Genomic DNA, 15460 nt, shown 5'->3' on the forward strand with positions numbered 1-15460 from the left:
CCGTTTAGGTGGATCGGTACATGTGGTCTTTTCTTGACTGCCTGTGCTCGCGCATTTTTCTTGTGCTACCTCGCAATCTGCCATCGGAGGAGGATGGCTGCTCACATCAATGAATACCGCGCCGAGAATTGAGACGGGCGGTGGAAGCCGAATGAACGATACGTTCATGGAAGGATCGGAATAGGTCAGTCAGGGTTGACAGGGGGTCCGAATACGTTCGGCCTGGTCCTGGGGGATCTATGTCCCTGGGCCCCCCCGCCAGCAGCTATTTGTCAGGTGAGTCGGACGTCATGTCATGGTGGACCCCTCAAGTCAAGACATGGTGGTCGTGTCTGTGTCTCAGACTCGCGGCGGTTTTGTGTTTCCCGTGCCTGGGGCGGTGGTCGGGCGGCTCGGAGTTAACGAGCGGACTTCACTGGCTCTTCTCGATCCGACTGAAAGCTGCCCGGCATGTTTGTTGTGCAGCGCAGGCAAGCAAGCAGGCAAGTAAGTACCGGGCTGCACAGCTTGCGGCCCCGACATGTACGAAGAAGTACCGGGGATTAGACAGAGGGCCATCTCGGGCTTGAGGATTTGCTCCTCCTGGCGACCTACGGGCCCGGACTGTACCTGATCGTTGGCTTCGTGCTCTTTGGGGCTGCGGACTTACTCGTAGCTGGCCTTCCGCGTCCTAGTCCTACTACGCCTGTCGCAGGTCGCATACTTGGGCCCGGAACTTCGGGGCAGAGGTAGGTTCTTAGTCGACGGCATCGTCGGAAGATATGCTCGCTGGGTTTGTCTGTGCCAGAGGGGACGGCCCCCGCCCCCTTCTGGCTCGGAGCAGACTGAGAAGTCCTGACAGCTCCTTTAGGAGGAAACAAGCTGGTCGATGTAGGCCTCGGCGTGTATCTTGGCCTCTTACATACCCACATGCAGGTAGGTACATGTGCACCAATTCGCTTGGGATTTTGTGTTCAAAGCCCCAGGTGCCATCGCTTAGGGCTAAGACATCCGTGCTCGCGTCAAGTGGAATCAGCTATTCATTGATGGCGCTATATGTCACGGTACCCACTGGCCGTGATGGCTCGTTCGAGTTAAATAAACGGCGTGGCTTCCCAGCGGCTCTTAGTTCTTGATCCTCCCCTCCTGGTGACACTATAGGATAAACATGTTGCCGCGCACACACGTCTCGGAGTATCATGTAAGTGAGGAAGGTAAGGCTCTGCGTCAAAAAGATATCGATAAAGGGTGTGCTGGGATGTGGTCCAGTTCGTAAAGGGACCGTCAGGGAGACATGACTTGGATGAGTCAATTGTCGCTTATGTAATCATCAGCTGTTGACGTCTTGGTCAACTTCACCTCAAGATCTCTGTCGTCGTCTCTCCCGTGCCAGGATCGCACAGCGCTAACAACCTTACGTGAGATCACCCGCCGGTGTCTCCATGCTGCTCACACCGACTGGCGATTCCAAGACCCATTCTGTCGTGTTGCTCCAGTCATGACGCTGTGCTGACGGGCCTCGTGTGAAACTCTGCTGGATCGAGAGCTTTGATCATTGAGCCGCATATCTCCCGGTCTCTGAGCCTCTCGTTGAGCGTCGTGGTTCTGGCTCCCCGGCTCAACCTGCGAGCATCCCGCCCTGCCTCCTCATTGCTGAATCGTCTCATGGCACCCAAGACAGTGTGTATCGTCGGCGCAGGCCCCTCGGGTCTTGTGGCCGCCAAGACCCTTCTCCACCACGCCCCCGGCTCCGACCCCGGCTTCTCCGTCACCGTCTACGACGCCCAGCCCCGGATCGGCGGTCTCTGGCCCGTCGACAAGGCCGATGGCGCAGGTCTCGTGCACCCGCTCATGGTGCTCAACCAGAGCCGCAACACCGTGCAGTTCAGCGATCTAGCCTGGGACAGCAGGGCGCCGCAGCTCCCGAGGGCGTGGCAGGTCGGGAGGTACCTGCAGAGGTACCTGAGGAGGTACTGCGCCTTTGAGGAGGATCGTTTCCGGCTGAGGCTGGGGTGGAAGGTGGAGAAGGCGCTGCCCCTGGACCAGGAGCCTGGGAGGAGATGGCGCGTGACTGCGAGGTCGGAGGACGGGGTCGTTGATGAGAACGAGTACGACTACCTCCTCATCGCCTCTGGCTTCTTCGGGAAACCCGCTACGCCTCAGGTCTCAGGGCTGAGAGAAGCGCATGGGATCCCCGTGGTTCACAGCAGCCAGTATCGCGACCTCGAGACCCTGCTGCCGGGTGCGTCCGGGGACGGCGGCAAGATCCTCGTGGTCGGTGGGCAGATGTCTGGCGTTGAGATCGCAGGCACCATCGGCTCACATCTCTCTTCTGCGGTCAACTCTGCAGGCCCAAGGCGCATCCCCGGGATCGAGAAGTACAAGATACATCACGTTATCCAACGGCCGGTCTGGGTTTTCCCGCTCTACACAACCCCTGTTGTCACCAGCCCTGCGGCGCCATTCCTACCCCTCGACCTCTCTTCATACAACCTGGCGAACCGAGCGCAGCCCATCACAAACACCCAGGGCCATATCGGTGTGGAAGCGGCTCAGACGTTCAATGGCATCTACAAGAGCGTGCTTGGCACTGACCAGTCTGAATTCTCGCCGCTCCTTGCTCACACAGATGAAGACCTTGCCAGCCCACCCTACCTCACCGTCAGCGACTGGTACATGGACTTTGTCCGCTCCGGTTTGATTGAGCTTTCCAAGGGAAAGCTGTCCTCGATCTCTGGGAACACTGCCACTATTTCTCCAACGTCGTCCGAGAGCGACAGCACACATCTCACCGATGTCGCCGCCATCGTCCTGGCCACCGGCTTCGAGGCAGCTCCTTCACTCGCATTCCTCCCTCCAGAAATCCAACAGAAGCTGGCAGTCGACCCCTCAAACCTCGACAATACTGTCCTCCTCGCATTCCACGGCACCCACCACCCCGATGTCCCCAACCTGGGCTTCGTCGGCTTCTACCGCAGCCCGTACTGGGGCGTCATGGAGATGCAGGCGCGCTTCCTCACCGAGCTCTGGGCGCAGCAGCAGCAGCAACCAGGCGGGCGGCTCAGCCCCTCGATGCAGCACGCCCTCGCGTCCGACACCTCCATCCAGCGCTTCGCCGCCCTCCGCGGCGACGGCCGGGCCTCCCAGTTCCCGATGGGCGACTACCCCTTCCTGATGCACGACTTCGCCTCGGCGCTGGACCTCGGCATCTTCATGACGGCCGGCGAGACGCCGCCGCTGCCGCCGGCGGGCTTGCCGATGGACATCCTGACGCCCGCGCGCTACGCTAACAAGGGTCTGACGCCCGCGCAGCACGCTGAGGTGGATAGGAGCTTGCGGCAGACGAACGACACCGCGGTCTCGGGGCTGGCTAAAGGCAAATTTGTCGCCAGGGCCGTGTTCAGGTCGCTCCTGGGCGAGTGGCAGCTTGAGCGCGACCTCGTCTCCAGGCTGCCGTCGCACCCGAGCGGCCACTGGAGCGGGACGGCGCGGTTCCTCCTCCGGCGGGGCACCGCGGACGGGAGGAAGTGCGCAGCCGCCACCAATGGTGGTGACCAAGCCCCTGCGCACAACGACGACGACGAGGTTGATAAAGACGACGACGACGACGACGACCCCGGGATGGAGTACCTCTACGTCGAGGAGGGCACGTTCACCGCGACCAACGGGATGGCCTTCCGCGCGACGAGGCGGTACGTCTGGCGGTACGACGAGGCCGCCGACAAGCTGAGCGTGTGGTTCGCGCGCACCGGCGACGGGTTCGCGCGGGACGACCCGCGGCGCGGGGAGGAGCAGGCGAGGGCCGACTACCTGTTCCACGAGATCGAGTTCCTCGTGCCCGAGGGCCACGCCCGTGGCGACTACTCTGGCGGCGGCGAAGGCGGCGAGGGGTGGCAGGCGCGGTCGGACCACCTCTGCGTCGAGGACTTTTACGACGTCAAGTATGAGTTTGTGTTCAATGCTGTGAACCTCAGGGAGTGGCGGATTGGGTATGCTGTTAGTGGGCCGCAGAAGGATTATACTATTGATGGTATTTATAGGCGGAAGTCTGCCGGTTCACCATAGCTGTTGATTGATAGTGGGCTTCTCTTGTAAGTTGGCCAAGATCAATTGATATATACTGCGTTGGGTTCATCTCTTATAATATAGCCCCCAAACATCTCTTGTATGACACTACTCTATAGGTTTCCCAGCGGCCAAACACCCTTGGGTTGATATCTTGTGCGATAACCCATATGGGCTCTATTGTAACATCACGCAACCCTTCTTTGATGATCTAGCAGTGGGCATGTATCGGACAGAATTTCCAGCGTTATTTAAAACAAAACCTTTTAAAACGAGCAGTAATGACAGCATCTACATACACACCGAGGTTGGACAGATTGGACAGGCGAATGTGATCCAAAAAGAAGATCACAAATGGCATCGATCGATCCTGAAGGACGACTGCTACATGTAGTTGGGTTTTGTTTCTACTCCCCATTATGTAAAATGTAACTGCCTTTATAAGTCCGGAGACATACTTGGCCCCTTCATGCAGTGCTAAATGCTCAAGACCTAACGTTTAAAAAACACAGTGCCAATGATTTTGCAGAGAGAATGAAATGTGCGAGCACGTGGCCTCAGGTTCGCGCCGCAGAGACAAGGCTAGGTGGGAAGGCACCTGGGCATCGCTCCCGACGGCGCCGCTGCCCAGGTGACTACCTAGGTAGCTAGAATCGTGGACACGAGTAGCCGGCAAAGCTGCTCTGTGTAATGATTCTTCCTCATGGCTCTCAGGGGGCCTCCTTCAAGACTCCGTGAATTGTGTGCGCATCCGTCTCACAGGGGCTGCCCAAGGACCGTGAAAGAATTGGGTGCGATCGCGAGGGGGCGAGGGAGCAACATTGGCCTAACGTGGAGTGCAATTCTGTTAATAGTTTGTTTATTATGGTTCTATCTGATCGAGATGGCTTCGATGTCCTTTTGCACGTCTCTGGACCGAACAATTTCCTCCCTCGACTAAACCTTAGAATTCGATGCGTCTCCAGCGACTATTTAGGAAACCACTTGTGGGTCGAAGAGGCACTGAAGACACTGCTGGAATGACGAAATTCAACCCGTGTGCATGCGTGTGATATATGCCAGTGCGTCTTGTTCTCCCAGAACACTCACTGTCAGTTAATCATAGTCCGGGGAGCTCCAATCATCCATTACGGCGTTTCTTCTGACCCGTGTAAGACGCATGTGCTCGCTCTTTGTGGGCAAATCTCGTTCAGAACCCCGTTTGACATAGGCAAGGACTCCGACCCGATGCGGCTTCTGTCGTGCAGGACGGTCCGTCCTGAGGTTGTTCACGAAATCATTCGCGATGCCGTCCTGTTGCGCTTGCCTCTCTAGGTCAATGGCATTCATTTCATCGATCATCGAGTCGATAGACATTTGCTCTTCCATCTCCAGTGCCATCTTGTGCACCTCGGGACAGCTCGGCTGAGCACCGCTTCCAGATGACGCTGGTCCCCACCACTCGTCGTCTCCTTCCAGGACCTCCACAAACTCATGGTCGTCGCCGGCCCGGAAGGTCTGGCGGTCGCCGCGGCCGTCGGCGCGGTACCTGCGCCGCAGCGAGTAGTTGACGAACCAGAGCACCTCGAACCCGGCCGCAGCCCCACGTTCTTCTTGGAAGTCGATGTCGAGATAATGGCGGCTTTCCCGCTGGGACCACCAGTCTGGATCGTACTTGACGGCGACATGGCGCACGTGGGGAGGCGAGGCCCAGCCCCAAATCGCGTTGGGCTGCTCCCACCTGAACGCCCGCAGGTAGGGGAGCCACTTCAACATCGGGCTGCTATACACGAGGCTGCTACTCCAGGGGTCAGCCAACCACGGGCCCCCCGGGGCGAAGTCAAAGTACAGCAGGTCCTGCGTGGGCCTGATGGTGAGGTAGCACTGCCCCCCGGTGTCGTCGCGCCGGAAGGGCATCGTCACGGACGCCGTCGGCCGCCGGGAGACCTCGCGCGCCGCCTGGGGCCCCGCCGGCCCGCGCCTCGCCATGATCGCGCTGGTCTCGGCCGGCCTGAAGCGGTGCAGCATGCGGAGGCGGGACCCCCAGCAGGCGGTCCAGAGGCCCGAGTCGATCGTGTAGGCTGACTTGTTGCCGGATCCCCACGACCTGTTGGGCACCGTGAGGCCTATCGGGAGTATCCAGTCTGCTTCGTAGACGTCGTGGAGGGTGAAGAACTGGGCGGCTGGCTCATCGTCTCGGATGGCCTGGTCCCAGATCATGTCCTGTAGCTCTTGGCATAGCGCTGGGAATTTTGTGAACTCTGACATGTTTGTGTCCTTTCACTGGTATATTTGATGTGAGTGTTTTTGTAGGTTTTAATGTTGGAATAGGCGAAGGGTTCCTATTATGAGAGATGAGGTTGTTTTGAGGACGTCGGTATGTCTGAATTGATTGGGTCTGATATTTTGAAAGTTTAAGTTGTTAGCGCAATTTGCTTCGAATTCACACGAATTAGGGACGCCTTTTATATATTCGTGTTTGAATAAGCCGCAATTTCGAGCAATTCTTGCTGTTTCGTGCCAACTACTCAGTAGCCTACGGCCGGGGCGGACTGGTTTGCAGCCGTCGCCTCTAAGACAGAGCCTTGCAGGTCAACGGACAACATAGCTGCTCAAAATGTTATACCACTGTGGCCTGACTTATGCCAGTAATAGAGGAGAATTTCCATGACTGTTTCACATGCAGCATTGGAAACCCTGGGAAACCTCATCAAAAGAAGAACGATACCTAGGTGATATCCACCGGGTCTCATATCTGTGCTAGAGACAACATACCTCTCTAGTCTCTATGTTCGACTTAAAGTCTTAGGCTCAGCCTAGGTGCACAAACACCGCCAAGAACTATCTAATCAACAGTGACATCTAATCCAGCACCCGCCGGCCCAACCTTGCACCGGCTATTGGACGCCAGTGCCTGGGACGGCGTCCACCGCCCTCCCGTACAGATGCTAAACCGCGTACCTCCCACACAGATCAGGTGCCCATCAGTACACGCCCCCTCCTAGGGTTTGCTTCCTGACACGCCGCCCGATCCCGTCTGTCCAGAGGCACCAGTCGCAGACGGCGCGGCAGCGGCAGCAGCGCCGGTGGCAGAGCCGCCGCTGCCGCTATTGCGCGGGTTCCCGTCGCAGGGCTGCTTGAAGAGGCCCTCGGCGCCGTTCGGGGTGAGCACGTTGGCCCCCGGGGACGGGTACTCGATGGCGACCTGCTGGGCCAGGGCCTCGGCCGTGTCGCAGCCGTTGCTGGCCTCGCCGATGTTGGCGAGGAAGAGGTCTGGGTAGCTGGACTGCTGCTGCTGCTGCTGCCGGCGGTCGTGTGCCAGGCGACGGTCCTTGACTATGCGCCGCGAGCCGGATGATCCTCCTGTGGCTGTGATGGGGGCGCAGTTCATGTCTGCTGGGGCGTTAGCTTTCTGTTGATCTGGGGCAAAAGGCAGGGAGGGATTGATGGCTTACAGAATTCTGGCTGTCCTCCGATCCGGTTGACCCAGGTCCAGGCGAAGGTGTAATCACCTGGGGCGAAGTCGTCCGGGATGGAAAAGGTGTACTCATCTGGCGACTGGCCGTCTTCTAGGTTTCCCTCGATGTTAGATTTCGGGCACTGGAAAGAAAGCAAGTTAGTCAACAACAAACAACTCTGTGGGGCCCATCTCTTCTGCCACAAACGGCTTCCAACACAGGTAGGGACTGTGCAGTTACTCACTCCTCCTTCAATCGATTGGATCACCTTCCAGACAGAATCCTTGGTCGGCGCCAGCCCCTCAGCCAGGGCAAATTGGCAGCTGCCCCCTCCATGCACAGCGGTCCCGTTGAAGGAGATGGTCTGGTCCTGGCCGATGGCCATCTCGGTGGGGGCGCCGCCAGCCACCTTCAGGTCCTGGCCCTGGGGGTTCTTGCAAGGGTAGTCGGAGCCGTCCGGGCTGAGGGGGTTGGTGGGGCCAAACTCGTTGAAGACGAAAGGCTGCGGCGAGACCAGCTCGATATGGCGGGCAACGAGCTCGCCTGCGATCGAGAGCCGTGCGAACAGCAGGGCCAGGAGGGCCAGTGCGAAGTGTAGCCGGTGTGTAGCGGCCATCTTGCGAAGGAGGGATAGCTGGGGTAGGTAATGTTTGCTGAGTTGGTCGAAAAGAGCGTGCAGAAATGAGTGTGAATGCTTGACAAGCGTATGAATTGCCGAGGTGCGGGAAGATGCGTGGATGGAAGGATTGTGAAGTCGGCGCCTGCGCTGTCGGTGGATTTGACTGTTTGAAGTGAGTGGGCGAGCGAGCTAGTGAGTGTAAGTCAGGCAGGCTTAGTTATATGAGCCCGATGCCAAACGTGAGATGAGATGAGCATCTAGGCACCTTGAGAGAAAGGAGGTGGCAAAGTGCAGCTATTGATGCATTATTTACATAAACCAGACAAGCCCTCGGCCTCATTGTTGCCATTGTTGGATTTGTGCCCCCAATGAAACAAAGGAGTAGCTGCGGGCTGGTGGAGGATTAGTCGCACAACGGCCGAGGGGGGCGAGGGGCCGGCTCAATTGATGATGGTTTCGACCTTGGGTGCGCCATGCTGTTGTTTGGCCCACATTCGCCGTGGCCAGGGGTTCGAGGGCAAAATCCAGACCTTCATAGCCAATCAACGCGGGGCGACGTTTGATCCCTCGCTGAGTGGCCGGCCCGGCCGTGTAAGACGAGCAGGCCAATCAGTCTTGGTAGTCAGCTTGGAGCGCCCGTCTGGCCCTGCAGGTTTCAGTGCTTTTGCCGGCCTCCTGCTGTGTACTCGAATTGACCACTGGGGCTGTGCGAGCTCACTGTCCAGCTCGGAGGCGGGTTTTCCGGTGTGATCTGGTATTTGCTCTCCTTTATTCATGCTATCTTTGGCTTCTACCCTCTAAGAATTTGAGTGTGAATAGTATTAAATTCTAACTATTAACTAATAGGCTTTCTACCCCTTTATTTATATATTAAATATCCTTTATTTAATATTTAAATACTTTTGTTTAATAAAGCCCTTTATAGTCTAATTGTTTTTAGTAATTATATATATAAAAATAGTGTTTCTTTATTAACTATTTAGAAATATATTTTTATAACCCTTTATAAGTTATATATATATATTTATTTATATATATATATATAATTAAATATATAAAAATATTTAGTAGTTAAAAACCTTAATTTTTAAGGAAAAGACTACTTTTATTAAGTTATAAACCTTTATAAAGGAAAAAATTAATTTATTTTATATAATAATAAAACTAATATATAAGAAAAATATACTATTTATTATATTAAAACCTTTTATATAAAGGAAAATAGTACTTTTATTAGTAATAAAAACTTTTATTATAGGAAAAATATACTATTATATAGGTAAAAATCTTAAAAATTTACTTTAGGCATAATTTAAACTTAAGTTTTATAATTTAAATATTTTATTTTTATTTAGTATTTATTTTATATAGGTTATTTATATTATTATTATATTATTTTATAGGTTTATAGTTTATAGGGTTATTTTTATAATTTAAGTTAAGAAGTTTATATTTATATTATAATATTTATAAAACTATATTTATATAATAATTTTATTAAACTATATACTTAACTTCTATATATTTTATATATAATGTATATAGTGTATATAATTTATATACTATATAAGTTATTAAGATAAAAATTTATTTATTTAAACTTTTATTAGTTTTATATTATTTTATAAGTTATTATTTAGAGTATTATAATTTTTATTTTAATTTTATTTTATAATATATTAATAAATAAAGGTATTAAACTTATTATTAAATTTCTTTTAAATTATATAATTCTTTAAATTTAATAAATAATGATTTTTAATTAGTTTAATATATTAATTAGCTATATTTTTCTTTAAAGGTATATATTTTATAGTTATTAACTCTTTTTTATTAAGTTTTAGGTATAATAATATATTATATTTATATATTTAATTTTTATAAAAAACTTAATTTTAGTTAAATTAATAGTAATATTATTATTTATATATATAATAGGTTTATTTAATTTTAAATTTAAATTTAAATTTATATTAAAATATTCTAATAAATTATATAAATATATAGCTTTTAAAAGTTTTTAAGGCTATATATTTAGTTTTATAATTACTTAATATAGATATTTTTATAATTAAAAGTTATAATTTATAGAGTTAATTATTTTATTATTTTTAAATAATATAAATATATAATTAAATATAGATTATTTATTATTTAGATTATTATTTTAATTAGAATTTAAATATTTATATAAATTTAATTTTTATTATATTTATATATTTTAAATAATTTAAAGAATTTTAATAAATAACTTTATAGTTTATTTAATTCTTTAAAATATTTTTATTAAAATTAGATATATATCTAATTAAATTATATATAGTATATATTATATTTATATAACTTTTAGATTTAAAAATAGTATAATATTTATTTTATTTTTAATAATTATTTATTTTATTTTTAAGGTTTAATTTATATTTTTATTAATTTCTTTCTTAATATAAAAGGAGTTAATTTAGGTTTTATATTCTTATTATTATTTATATTAAATTTTTAAATATTTTATTAATATATTTATTTTAATTTATAGTTAAAGTTTTTCTTTTATTTATTATTATATTATTTCCTAAAAAAGTTAATTTTCTTTAATAATCTATATTTATAATTTCTTTTATTTTATTTATTATATTATTAACTTTATTATTATTACTATTTATTATTATTATATTATTAATATAGTATATTAATATAATATTTTCTTTATTATTTATAAATATTTTTATTATAAAGGTAGAATTTAAATTTTAATTTATTTAATTCTTTTTAAATATTTATATTATAAATTAGAGCTTTATTTTAAACTATATAAGGTTTTATTTAATAATTTTATATTATCTTTTATATATATAAAAGTAATTTTATATATATTTCTTTATTAATATTAAAATATAAAATATATTTTTATATTATAATTATATATATAATAGTTTTTATTTATTATTATTATTAATAATAATATTTATATTTTAATTTATAGATTATAGTAAAGGTTTTAAATAATTTACTCTTAATTTTTAATTAAAACCTTATATTATTTAATTTATTAGTTACTTAATAGGGCTTTATTATATTAAAGTTATTTATAAATTTCTTTTAAATATTTATTTCTCCCTAAGGTTTATAAATATTAAGTATATTATTTATATTTATTATATTATATATATTTTAACTTGTAAATAAATTAATTTTATTTTTATAACTTTTATTTAATAAGGTACTTTTCTTTAAATTAAAGGGTTATTTATTCTACTTATAGTTAATATATATAAGGTTTTATATTATTTTTAATATTATTATTTAATTATTTAATAGTATATCCTTTATAATATATAAAGCTTTATATTTTATAAAATCCTTTTCTTTTAATATAGGATAGTAATTTATATAGAATTTTTATTATATTTTATTATATTATTATTATTATTATTATTATTATTATTATTATTATTATTATTATTATTATTATTATTATTATTATTATTATTATTATTATTATTATTATTATTATTATTATTATTATTATTATTATTATTATTATTATTATTATTATTATTATTATTATTATTATTATTATTATTATTATTATTATTATTATTATTATTATTATTATTATTATTTTTATATAATTTTATTTCTTTATTTTTAAATATAGAATTATTATTTTTATTTATAATATATTTACCTTTTAAAATATTTATATTTCTAATTTATATTATTTTATTATTAGTATATATTTTATATATTTTATTATTTTATTAAAGTTAATTAATACTTTTTTATTTTAAAGTTTAGTTTATTTTTATTTTTATTATTATTATAATATATTATAAATCTTTATAATTTAATATAATTTATAAGTAGATTATAATTATATAATAGATTATATAGAGTTTTTATTTTAAATCTTTTAGAGTATAATATTATATAAATATATATTAAATATAATAGCTTTTTTATAATTTATATAGTAAATTAATTTATAATAATAAGTATTTTATTTTATTTAGTATTATTAAATTCCTTTTTTATAAAATTATTAGGTTCTTTTATATAAGAGGGTATTATTATATATAATATTATTATTATTTAATATTATTTTAAATTTTTATTAATATATTTAATATTATTATTATTATTAAATTCTTTTATTTTTTATTTATTTTATTTTTATTATATTTTATATTTATTAAAAGATTTTAATATTTAGTTTTAAACTTTAATAGGTTTATATATAGGTATTTAATCTTTTATTTAAAATAATATATAATATTTATAATTATTATAAATATTTTTAAAAGAATTAACTATATTACTATATATTCTCTTTAATATATTATAATTATATAAATTATTATTTATTTTATTTATTTTAGTATTATATTTAATCTTTAAATATATATTATACTAAATTAGAGTGTAAATAGGCTAGTTAAGCGCTTAACTATAGGCCCAAGGAAGTACCTATATAGAATAAAGGAAGATAATAAAAATCTCTTAATTTAAATATATTTAAAAAAAAAATAAAAAAAAATTAAATTTTTTTAACTACCTAAAAAAAGGGTAAATAAGTATTTTTATATAAGGTATTTATAAGTATAAAGGCCCTTACTAACTTATATCTCTACTAGCATATATATATTTAAATATATAAATAATAATATAAGTTTAATATTTATATAAATAAAAATATTAAAAAGTATTAAAAATATTATAATATAAATATAAAAATAAATAAAGTTAGGTCCTAAAAATAAAATTAATATACTAAAAGCTATAAAATATATTATTATTTTTATAAGTTTTATTTAATTTTTAAACTATATTTTATATTTTAATTTTTTAGCTTTTATATAAACCTATTTTTAAAAGTTAATATTATAATTTATTTATTAGTAAATATTATATTTTTATTTTAATTATAAATAAAGCTAAAGTATTTAAATAAAAGTAATATTTATAATTCTTATAGTTAAAAGAATAACTAATAGAATAATTAAGTTAATAATAAGCTAATATTAACTATTATAATAAAGGTAGCATTAATTAGCTTAAAACTATAAAATTATATAAGTTAATTATTATTATTATTACTAGTAATAAAAGGAATAATACTCTATATTTTAAGGTATATAATAAATACTTATTTTTATATATAGCTTTTATAAAAGTTATTTAATTTAAAAAACACTTTTATATATATAAATAATATTTAAAAGTATTAGTTTTTACTTTTATTATAAAGCTTTATATAAATATATTTAATAATAAAGTTTTTAAAAATTTATTTTAAAATAAAATATAGGCTAGTAGGTCAATAATTATATAAATTAAAGTTTTAATAACATTTTAAGTTTTTAATAAAATTTAAGTTATTAACTAATTATAAAATAATATATAGTTATAATTAAAACTAAGCATTTTTATAACTAAATAAATTAACTTTATTTTTAATAAAAACTTAAAAATAAATAAGTTAAATTAAAAACTAATTTATAATTAAATATAAAAATAGCTTTTATTTTAAAAATATTATTTTTTATAATATTTACCTTATTTAAAAACTTATAATTTTTAGGCTAATAAAGTTAATAATCTTTACTTTTAAGTTTTATTTAAATAGCTATAACTATTATATTTTTATTATATTTTTTTATTTTTATATTTTAAATAAGGTTTATTATAAATAAAAGGCTTTTATTTAATTTATATATTTATAAAAGCCTTTAAATAAAATAATTTTTAATTTTTAAAAAAGTATTTAAAAGTTATTAATAATATAAAGGCTACTATTAAATACTTTTAAAAATTATATAATATTTAATAGATATATTATACTAAAAGCAAGTACCTTATAATTCCCTTTATTTAAATATACACAAATAAAGTTATTTAGCCATATATAATAATTATTAAAAGCTTTTATAGCCTTTATAGTTTAAATTAACTATAAAAATTTTTAAATTTACAATTAGCCTAACAAAATATATAATACTTATTAATAGCTATATAAGTAATAAAGGTAACTAGCTATTTATTTTTAAGTTAAATACTATATTTCTAATTATTATATCTTTTTCTTATTAATAAATTTAATTATAATATTAATAATATAAACTATATTTTATAAATATTAACTAAAAAACTTATTTTAACCTAAATATAAGTATTAATTAGTTTTAATTATTTAAAATAAATTCTTTTAGTTTATAAAAAGTATAAGATATTTTACCAAATAGATACTATAAATTCTATTTTATATTTATTTTTATTAATAGATTAGAAAAAGTAGTTAATAATATACTTTATTTAAGGCCTTAGGTTATATTTATATAAAAGAGGAAAACATTTTTAATAAATTTAACTAAATATAAAATTTTACTAAATTAATTATATAATATTTAAATTATTTTTAAAATTTTATTATTATTTAAGCAAATATAAAAATATATAAATTATTTTATTTTATTACTTTTTAAAGGTACTATATTAAAGTAATTTTAGGCTAATATATAATTTAATAAAAAAGTTAAAAGTTTATTTAATAATAACACATTAAATAATAGAGTAAATAAATTTAAATAATAAAAAGGTTTTATATATAAAAAAGCCTATAATTTTAGGGAATACTATATAATTAATTAAAAAAAAAGTATTATAAAAGTTATTAATAAAAGGACTATAAATAATTAGAGCTTTTATTATAACAATTAAAATTAAATATATTTAACAATAATAAAAACAAGTAACCTTTTTTATTTAATATTTAAAGGAGAAATTATTTAAGTTTTATTATTAATAGCTATTAAAAACTTTTATAGTTTTTTATAAAATAATTATTAAAAAAGATTAAAGTTAGTTATATTAAATTAAAAGTTACATTTTAAATTACTAACTTATAAGCAATTAGAATTATTATTAGCTTATTTTAAATAGTTATCTATTTAAATAACTAGTAGGTTAAATAAATTACTAACTTTTTCTTATAGCTTTTATTATTTCTAGTTATTACTTAAACTTTTTTTTTTTTATATAACTTTTAACTTCTTTTCTTTTCTTTTATAATAATAATTCTAACTTTATAACTTTATTCTTATAAACCCTCTATTATATTTTCTAATAATATTAATAAATAAACTAAATATAAAGTTATTTATTTAAACCTTTAATAATTAATTAAGTTTAATATTAATATTAAATATATTTGATTTATAAAAGAATTACCTATTAAAAATAATATAAATATTTAAATAATTAATTAGCAAATTATAAATTAAATTATTTTATTTTATATTATAAATATAAATAAAAATTTACTTTTATTATATTTAAAAGTTAAATAATATTAATAAGCTATTTA

The 15460-nt window shown here is 37.6% G+C and overlaps 3 protein-coding genes across 3 annotated transcripts; 1 reads left to right on the plus strand and 2 right to left on the minus strand.

The window, feature by feature from the left end:
- Positions 1-1286: 1286 nt before the first annotated feature.
- On the plus strand, positions 1287-4360 carry KVR01_012955 (uncharacterized protein). The gene has a single exon (XM_044794469.1). The coding sequence runs from the start codon at positions 1645-1647 to the stop codon at positions 4042-4044; it is 2400 nt and encodes a 799-aa protein (XP_044638111.1). The 5' UTR covers positions 1287-1644; the 3' UTR covers positions 4045-4360.
- A 779-nt stretch (positions 4361-5139) lies between these two features.
- Positions 5140-6291, minus strand: KVR01_012950 (uncharacterized protein; the record flags this gene model as incomplete). Its single annotated transcript, XM_044793694.1, has 1 exon — positions 5140-6291. The coding sequence occupies one exon, from the start codon at positions 6289-6291 to the stop codon at positions 5140-5142; it is 1152 nt and encodes a 383-aa protein (XP_044638106.1).
- A 346-nt stretch (positions 6292-6637) lies between these two features.
- Positions 6638-8475, minus strand: KVR01_012860 (uncharacterized protein). The gene is made up of 3 exons (XM_044792303.1): positions 7726-8475; positions 7479-7623; positions 6638-7416 (listed from the first exon to the last, which is right to left on the minus strand). Exons 1-3 carry the CDS (start codon positions 8095-8097, stop codon positions 7025-7027), a joined length of 909 nt encoding a protein of 302 aa, XP_044638016.1. The 5' UTR covers positions 8098-8475; the 3' UTR covers positions 6638-7024.
- Between the last annotated feature and the right edge of the window lie 6985 nt (positions 8476-15460).

This window comes from Diaporthe batatas (genome assembly GCF_019321695.1).
Source record: "Diaporthe batatas strain CRI 302-4 chromosome Unknown Contig00022, whole genome shotgun sequence".
Taxonomy (NCBI): Eukaryota; Fungi; Ascomycota; class Sordariomycetes; order Diaporthales; family Diaporthaceae; genus Diaporthe; species Diaporthe batatas.